The sequence below is a fragment of the Hermetia illucens genome, chromosome 5 (genome assembly GCF_905115235.1).
Source record: "Hermetia illucens chromosome 5, iHerIll2.2.curated.20191125, whole genome shotgun sequence".
NCBI lineage: Eukaryota > Metazoa > Arthropoda > Insecta > Diptera > Stratiomyidae > Hermetia > Hermetia illucens.
In genome coordinates this window covers 97,377,562-97,387,062 of record NC_051853.1, presented here as the reverse complement: position 1 = coordinate 97,387,062, position 9,501 = coordinate 97,377,562, and the positions used below count along the sequence as shown (strand labels likewise).

Genomic DNA, 9,501 nt, shown 5'->3' with positions numbered 1-9,501 from the left:
CCAATAGGAAATTAATGAATTAGCCCAAAACGCAACTGCGGCCTTACCCAAAAAACTTCGCCCACCGGACTCTGTCCTATAAAAATTCAAGGCTTGGCTAAGCAGTTTCAGCACCCGTGTATAGTCTTCTTGAACGTGACCCATTGTTTTAGTAGTAATTCATCTGACCTATAAGCTTTCAACACTTTCAAAATTATGTCGAAGCATAAAACCCTCAATAAGATATCATAGATCGATGAATTGAAACTTTAAGGGGTGTTTCAAAAATTTTATAAACCATTCCAAAATCAAATTAAATTTTTCTAGTTCAGTTGTAGTAACCAATCTGCATTCTCATTTATGCGATCAGTGTTGGAGATAAATACGAGAAAAACATGGCACTTAAAAATATCAAAAACTTTATTAATGTAAAACCATTTTGAAACCTTCAACATTTCTAAACGTTATGACTACTTTGCCCTAATGTTCGTCGAATTTGTCCTTGTGATTTGCTTTAACAAAACGCTTCATTCCACGTAACAAGTATTCTAAGCAGGGATGTTGGAAAACGCGTTTCAACACTTCTGTCAGCTTAGCGATATTATTATCCTTCTGATATGTCATCAAAGCTCTCACGAATTCGCTGTACAAAGCAGCCGGGACTGAAGATTTTATCTGATAATAAGACATTCATCATTTTTACTTTACTGGGAATCAATTTTTCAACATACCAATTTCAAAAGTTCTGTTCGATCTGCTGGAAGTGATTGGTCATTTGTTTCTTTAGATTGACCTGTTGAAGTAGAAGACGACTCCGAGCAACTTGGATCAGACGAACTCAATGATTGTGATTGTGATCCTTGGTCGTTTGAAACCAATTTCAACTTGCGCCGTTTAACCATTTGGCTTCCACTTTCACAATTACCGGTCGGTGAGATTTTTTCACGTTTATGAATTGTCACCAATGAAGTAGACAGAGTAGGACCCTTGTTCATTTCGTATTTGTTAAAGTCTATACTCTACCTAAAGAACGACGTAGAAGAAATTACGAATTTATGAACATAAAATAACTTAGCTCACCGAAACGCTTGCTTCTAAACGGCTACTGAAATCTTTCCCGTTCAAGGTTTGATTCTTTAGAACATTGTCGTACACCTCCTTATATTCATTCGGGTGCCAAGCAGAAACTTCATTTGCGTTTTCGATTTTTCTCTAAAACCAAAAATAATTTAAAGTTAAATGGAAGAAAATCAACTAATGAGAGGTTTCGGTTCTGCTATTTCAAGCATTCTCTTTTACAAGTGGTAATTACTTTGCTTTTCGCAGACTTCTCAGAAGAAAAGTCAAATCCAAAATTACCATATCGCAAAATGTACAAGCTCATGTGAACCCAAATAATAATATCATTACATGTTAGGAGTAGGGCGACTAGGAATGTTCAAACGTTTCCGCACTGCACCTATGTCAGCTAACTCTAACTGAAAGCGTTTATTATCTTCAGTTGATTCACTAAACGAAGTAATTTCACGTTTACACGGTTGCGGGAGCTAAAATTTAAAAAAAGTAAAATGCCTGAAAATCCGTCATTGATTACAAATTGCTTACAGTACTCTGGGCATTTCGGAAAAATCTCGACATTTCACTGATAAACTGCCCAAAATTACTTGGTGGTTGAGTATTTTGGAGATGTGTCTGAATCCATGCTGAAAGTTGTGATCGTTGCGACGACATAGAAAACCGCGAATCACATAGGAGGATTGCCCCGTAATCATCTTTATGACGGATAACACGACCTATTGCTTGGTTCACAGCACGAATCCCCTCCAACGCATACCAACTATCACCTGAAAGAAGCTGATAAAAGTTCAGAAAGCTTTTATGGTAGTCTCTAGTGATGAATGTTCACATAGAAGGCTCCGACATGTGCTAAAGCAAATAACGGTTGCAACATATTATATATTTTCCTAAAATGTAACTTTTCTCACCTCATTCTCTCTCGTCCGATTCTCCTCTAAATATTTCTTTTTAAGCATAACGCGTGGATCTTTAAATGGTGGAAATGGTAGTCCAGTTATGATCACAGCTCGTCCGTTTTTATCAGCAAAATCTAAACCTTCTGATACCTTCCCTCGGCAAACAGCCATGAAACACGCTCCCTTAGTAGTGGGGTCATTGATCTTTTCATAAAATTCTGTCATAGTACTTGTAAACGCATCTTTACCGCGTGGTTCTACAAAAATCGGTTTATGTCGGCTAATTTGTGACCAGATACCACTCGCCTGCCAGCTATCTATGCATTTATTCATGAGAGGATACGAAGGGAAAAAAATGAGCAGACCATCAGGTATAATTGGGCAAAAGGATAGAATCGTGCGACCCAACGAGCTAAGATATTTCACGTTGTCCCTGGAGAAAGACCCTGTTATGATTACCGAATATTTTCATTGCTTTCCACCTACCAACCTGTTATGATAATTCGAGATCAATGGCTCCTTATCGGGGCCGAATGGCACGATCTTAACGTAAACTTGCGATTTGCTTACAATATGTGGATTTTCTAAACGCACTGATATTGGAATGCCAAGTTCAGCTATAAGAGGCTTTAAAGGGGCAAGAGTGCCGCTCGTTAGAATTATGCTATGAACATTCGAACACAAAAGTTGACCCATTCTGGAATAAAACCCGATAAATTAACTGTTTCTAGATCCTTAACCTTAGGCATAGTACCCATATCCTGGATTAAAGCACCAATAGTTTATTACTTTCGCCCGTGTCTTTGTTATAGTCCCGCCTTTCGGTGTTATCCACCCATCCTTTTTTGTCGATGTTTTTTTCTCTTTCACTTCTTCCACGTCCACGTGAACTTTAAAACATCTTTTGATTTTCTCATCAGCGTTCTCGTCTTTGCCAGCAAAAGCTATAGTTAACAAATCTGAAAGAACTTGCAGACCTCCACCTCTCCGAAACACTGGATTGCTCTGATTTGCAGCAGTTATATATTGAATGAGAGATTCCAAAAGTCGGTTGAGCATAGCTTGGTTTCCGTGGGTTATCTGCAAAGGAATTTGTCTACATTCCAGTGAAATTGACAATATATGGGAAAGAAAAATACATTCGCTTTCGCCAACAGTTCGAAAATGAAGCCTCCAGGAAATGTAGTACCTCCGGTAATTGGAGTCACTTCGATTTCGTCAACAGCTTTCTCCAAGTCTAAGAGCATTTCTTTGAATAACGCCAGGTCTTCCACAGTGAAATCTTTTGGGGCGTCGTCATCACCATCTAGCAGGGCGCTATCTGAAAACGCTTTCATTGCCTAACAATAAATATATTGACAGTATCTGTTACCGTTTAGTTCATTATACACTAAAATGTTCGTCAAATATGGACGGACAGTTTAAAACATATAATTTCAATTTTTGAAAAAAGTTTTCATAAAGTAACTGCTTTCATTATTGCTATTTTCGTCATTTTTTTTAGGCAAGAAAAACGAGTTCTAAATAATTTTTCCAATTTATGGTTTATTTATTGCAACAAAACGTGCTCAAAGTAATTTTCCTAGTTTATTATTGATTTATTGTGTTGTTAGAAAACAATTGCCAAAGAAGCTGAAGCCCTTTATCGTTAAAGTGATACAAAAAGGCTCTAGTCAGAGAGTAGTAAAGAGCTCAGCAGCTCGCAGTCCAATTCTCTAACGCAAACTCCGTTGCGAGGAAGACTGGAGGCGGACATCCGAAACAGTCAACTGAGACCTAGGACCGTTTGCATGGCCGTATTGTGTTTAAAAATCCGTTTAAAATTGTGTTCTCATGTCTCAAATTAGGACAAATTGTAGAAGTTGGTAGTCACGTAAGGTAGAATTATTTTGCGGTTGACATTGAAATTTGTGTTTTAGGACTTATTTATGTTATGTTGTGGTATGTCCAGACATGCAAAACTCGAAATCCATTAACATCAGAGAAAACTGTACGCAAGATTATTTGTTGTTATGTTTTAGTTGTCGCACGATGTTCCGATAAGCTACATCAGAGAGGGCTAAGTTCCCTGGTCCGGCTTACGATGACTATACGTGAAGACGAAAGATGGTTAGGCTCTGGGTCTATGTATGCCAGCTGTCACTCGGTCGCATAGGCAATTTGTCCTTTAGAGCTGAGATTCCTTGTATATGTAGTAGTTTTGTGTTTGTCAAAAGTGGTATTATCGTTGTAATGTATGTAGTTTCCACTTATTTGTTCCGATGATTTTGTTGCGCAGGACAATTCTGCTTCGTTTGGATGTGAGTAGTGTGATGTTGATAGGGTGAAAAACAACACAATTAGATTGGTATTTGTACGTTTGACTATCGTTACGTTTGACTATCTTTTGGAAAACTTTAGGCCGTCAAATACCAGGTCCCCGCAATCAAACAGGTGTAATGATATGTGTGGAGATAGGCGATCAGGTCGATCATCCTGAGTGGCCGATAACGACCTAGAGGGCAGAGCTATCCCAAAAATCTAAACAATTTGGCTAAATTGACCGTGAAGGTCCGCCCATAAAGATTGAAGCTCTATCAAAGTGCTCGGTCGACACGTTCTTGCACGCCTCTGTGCTAGCCAGGCTCGGGAATGTGGGGGGGGGGGGGGGTCCTTTGAGCGCTTTGATCCCTCATGCTTCATTACTTAAAACAACGTGCCTTTTCCGATGCGTGGGTCCGCACCGGATTTTAACTTCGATTTTAAGTAGGATTTCGCGACGGCCTATCGAATGAAAACCAGAACGCGAGCTAAATTGGAAAATAAAAAAAAACCGGCTCGACCGCGCGCGTGGAGCCGTAAGTCTCCGGACCCGAGTGCCGCGATCAAGGAGGGGAAGATCCACGACGGATCACCGTCTCGATTGCCGTCTCTTCCGCCTCAGATCTTGTACAAGGCCAGTTATTCGATTAGAGGATGTCCCTTTCATATGAATTCCGCGGGAGTAAGGAGGAACTAAGGGGAGGAAGTCCTCAAACTACTTCAGATTATTCACACTTCATTGTTTATCCAATTCTTTAACATTAATCATAACAAACAAAAATGAAAATAAAAATAAGCAATTGGTCAAATTCAAAGAAGAAAATTTAAAAAAATGAAAAATAAATAAAAAAAAATAAAAAGAAGATAAAGAAAAGAAAATCAAAACAATGACTCACCCAGGTCGTCACGCCGAGCTCGGTTGGCGGCTGGTGTACAAAGTCTAAAAAAAACTAAAATTTTATCAAGAATATGATTAACTATTTACATGCATGTATCAATAACACTTAGTGCAAGTTATGCAAGTAGCAGCTTTGGCCGTTGTGCATGCTCTGTGTCCTTTGACGTTAACAGTGATAATATACACGAAATATTGAATGCATAAAAATCTGATCGCTATTTATGTCACAGGACATCATCAAGATCTAACGCACTAATTTTCACCTTTGTGTAAAGTGCTTGCGCAATTTTAGATTTGTTCTAATTTGCATTTCAAACATTTCCCGTTAGAGCATTAACGAAAGAGTAATATCCACTTAAATATTAATTCTGTTAGTTTCCTACTTCCACATTAATTCAATTTCAAATTAGGCATAAACCCAGGTTTCTTTCACTCACTTTCTTATTTTCTTTTTCTGTTTATAATCAAATTAACCTTCAAAATATTATATTCTTTTATCGAAACAAGCACTCTACTTTCCGTGTTTAAAACTTCACTTTCTCTATTTTCACGCAAAAGCAACCCAAAAACCCATCTCCTCTTTCAACATCGAATCCAGTTCCCCCCTTTTTCTTCTCGTCTCCTTTTCTTCTACGTCCTAGCGGCACCTTCCTTCTCCACGTCAACCAGACCAACTCCTCCAAGACAAAGCCTCACTCACGTTCCTCTTTTTCTTCTCGTCTCCTTTCCTTCTCCGTCCTCGCGGCACCTTCCTTCTCCCTGTCAACCAGACCTGCTTCTCCTAGATCAAACCTCACTTCCGTTCCTCTACACTCACCCAGCAACATTCCTGTCTTTGTTCGTGCACCGCTTCTATTCCCGCTACATAGCCTTTCTCACTCGGCAATGTTGCGGCAACATGCGCATGCGCCTGCAGATGCGGCAAATCATTCGCCTCCTATCAAGATCAATTCGCTCGAATGCATTGAATAAAGTGCAATCTGCGGCGAACATTAAGGCAATTGCACACTATTAAATGCATTGTTTAAGCAAATTAATTAAGAAAGAGCCGAATGAAATTTCGCTCCCGTCGCGCAGCCGCGGTCACTACACAGGGAAATGGATGTATGGTGGAGGATGTTGTTTTTCCATGATACAATTGGCCCAATGTTTAAGGTCGTGGGTGTAATGACTCCAGGGAAATACTGTAATTTATTATCGGGATCTATGCTACCCCATTCTCATGGCAAATTGGCCCACGATTGAATTTTGATACACGACAATAATCCGAAACTTTTAGCTCGAGCTGGCTAACAACCATGTGAATGCCCTTTGATGGTCTGCACAAACCGCTGACTGAAATCTCATCAAACGTCTTTAGGAAATCATGGACAAAAAGCCCATGGACCACAATTTCACAAAAATAATTGATCTTTACACCGCCAATGAGGAGTAGTATGAGAGGTTTCCAATGGATCTGATGTCTTGGCTTGTTGACTCCATCCTTCAACGCTGTTGTGCAGTTATTACTGCGAAACGGGGGGAAAGCAATCGAAAGGGTCGGAAAGCATTTGAGGGATGGAACCTACACATTCCACAACATCATGCAACATAATTAGTTATAAAAACAAACATTATGTGACTCCCAACTTCCACGAGTAGTCGTCCTAGTTAAGCCATGAAGATACCATTTTAAATGGATCTTTTCGCACAATACGGACATGTAAACGGTCCTGGGTATCAGTTCACTTTCTCAGATGTCCGCTACCCTTCATTTTTGCAACGGGGTTTACGTTAGGGAATGATAAAGGGATAAAGGGATTCAGCTTCTCTGACAATTATTTTCTAATAATACAATAAATAAACAATAAACTAAGAAAATTACTTTGAGCACGTTTTTTTTTTCACCCAAATAATTGACAAAAATAGCAATAATGAAAGCAACTACTTTATGACCTTCTTCAAAAATTGAAATAGATATGCTACAAAATCAGATATAATTTATAACATAAAGATTCACTTTTTAACCAAAAACATCTTTAAAAACAGTTTTTTTTCCGCCACTATAACTTAATTATACAAAAACGCATAACTCACTTGTGTAAGACCATCTATGCACAATGCAATATCCGACGACTTGACCTGCACCGAAGCTGACTTCTCGCACATTTTCTCTACATTGTGTGCCTCATCTAAGATAATTACAGTATTGTTTAATTCAATCTTATTCGCTTTTCTCGCTTTCGGATCCAGCAAATAATTGTACGGCATAAAAATGATGTCTGCATCCTGAACAAGTTCTCGGGATGCGTAGTAAGGACATGTTTTCAACTTGCGCCCAACGGAAACCAGGTCCTCAATATCCATAATGCTTTGTGCTAAAAAGTGGGGGCTATTCTTATTTGCCTCGACTTTCAAGAAATATGAGCACGTCCTGGTTAGCATGTGCAGTTTACAAAGTTGTACTTTCGCGGAGTTGTTCGTTTCTTTCGAAACATCTGGATGAATGCTAAGTTGATCTCGAGACCCTAAGATTATGGCTTTCATAAAGTTGTACGGTGAACGTTTCAACTCTTGCATTGCTTGAGTTAGTTGGGAATGTGTGCGCGAAGCATAGATGACTTTTGGCACGTTCCAATTTTTCCCGGAGATTCCACATGCTGCATCCAATTCATCCATTACATTGGAAGCCGATGATTGCGATTCTCCCATCTTCATCGGATCATATCCATACCTGTTCTGCAATTCCTTCATTATATCGACTTGTTTCGTTTGTTGAACTTGCAGCTATGAAAAAGAAGAACCATATTTATCTATTATCTATGCTGACAAAAAAGAAATGCAGGCTGCATCTAATTACAAGATTTATTGCAAATTTAACAAATCAATACATTATTCCAAAATTTTATCCACCTTCTGCTATCTTTCACGCGTTCAGTGTTTCAATTAAAAGGAGAGTCCCAAATTCAATGGTCATTATATGGGATAAGGACCTGGCTATTTAATGTACAATATAAGGGAGAACCTCGCAAACTGACTATTCGGTTTGCTGTATCGTGATCTACGGAGTCCAGCACTATCCGCGAAAAATTTTACAATACATGCATCGACACCCATTCACGGCCTCGGTTTACCTTTCCCATGGATGTCAAATGATTACCGATAGTTTGATAGATGCAACCAATACGCAAAGCAAATTCTCACGATAGATTGTCGGTGGACGGCCGTGTTCTTGAACTTCCAAACTCGAATAACCATTACGAGCAGGTTTAAATGGTATACACCACAGGTCCTCCCACGATTTTCCCAAAAGCTTCCACTGTTCTTCACCACGTCCTTCTAGAGTGACGCACCCTAAATTGTATGACATAACCCGATATATCGGTCTTTCTCAATAAGTTATGAATCCATTGCCATTTCCGTATTCTCTTTAACATGTCCATAGGCATCTGGCCCCCACCTCGACAAATTTCTCCATTTTTAATTGTGTCAGGTAAGCGTCGGCAAAAGCAATACTACCTAGATATGCAAGCTGTTCGACGTGCTCGATATTCTGCCCATTAATGCAGATTGGAAGATTGCGATAACGAGTCAAATTGAAAATATTGGATTTATGAGCGATTATCTTCGGTACGACTTTGTCAGCCTCCTTTAAATCCAGAAACGTTTGGTCTATGCTCCATGACTCAGCGAAACAGTAAACAAATGTCGTCAACGTAATCCTCTATGAATATACTTGGATATAGCCTATGACATTTGGTGCCATCATATGCCGTTCTGACAACAGCTATTAATTTGTTGGGAATACTCGCAATGCGTAGAGCATTCTGTTGGCTCTGCTCATAATTTTCCCAAAATCGATGAAAAACAGTTGGAGCGGGGATCTCAACTCCACACACTCTCCACAATGATCCGAAAGGTGTTAATGAGGTCCATACAGAAGATCCAGAATGGAAACCATCCTGCCCTCTCTCTCTCTCTCTCTCTCTCTCTCTCTGTCGATGAAGCTATTATGGTATTCCCTGAGCGTCGCTAAAGTAGGAAGCATACAAACATCCTTCCTGTCATTGCACTCAAGACGGATGCTCTTCTCCAAAACTGCAGAGGCTACATGGAAAAATTCCACAGGAGGAACATCAAGTTCCGCGGTTTTACTCCGTTTGAGCGTGTTAATAAGAAAGATAATTTCGCTTACTCTAGGGGCCGTTGGCATCCGTACGTTACAGTAGCTTTCCATATCATTCTCTCACTTCATTGAATGTTATACGATTCGGAAATGTGACGAAGTGCTCCCTCCACATCTTTAGCTCCTCTTCATCGCTGATTTCCAGACTTGAATAAACAATTTACATTGACTACTGATGCAAGCGA

At 39.5% G+C, this 9,501-nt stretch overlaps 1 protein-coding gene across 1 annotated transcript; it reads right to left on the bottom strand.

The window, feature by feature from the left end:
- Positions 1–381: 381 nt before the first annotated feature.
- On the bottom strand, positions 382–7,913 carry LOC119656508 (regulator of telomere elongation helicase 1 homolog). Its single transcript, XM_038062846.1, has 10 exons — positions 7,228–7,913; positions 3,092–3,292; positions 2,707–3,032; positions 2,443–2,649; positions 1,965–2,385; positions 1,585–1,833; positions 1,390–1,526; positions 1,060–1,189; positions 711–998; positions 382–654 (listed from the first exon to the last, which is right to left on the bottom strand). The coding sequence occupies exons 1-10, from the start codon at positions 7,882–7,884 to the stop codon at positions 460–462; spliced, it is 2,811 nt and encodes a 936-aa protein (XP_037918774.1). The 5' UTR covers positions 7,885–7,913; the 3' UTR covers positions 382–459.
- Positions 7,914–9,501: the final 1,588 nt, after the last annotated feature.

Bases quoted from the DNA above. Each gene is read 5' to 3' on its own strand.
- LOC119656508 (XM_038062846.1), bottom strand. From the start codon at position 7,884: ATGAAGGAATTGCAGAACAGGTATGGATATGATCCGATGAAGATGGGA. The intron at 3,293-7,227 runs GTGAGTTATGCG...ATTTATTGTTAG, and splicing joins GCATAGATGGTCTTACACAA to GCAATGAAAGCGTTTTCAGA. The intron at 1,527-1,584 runs GTAAGCAATTTG...TTTAAATTTTAG, and splicing joins TCCGAAATGCCCAGAGTACT to CTCCCGCAACCGTGTAAACG.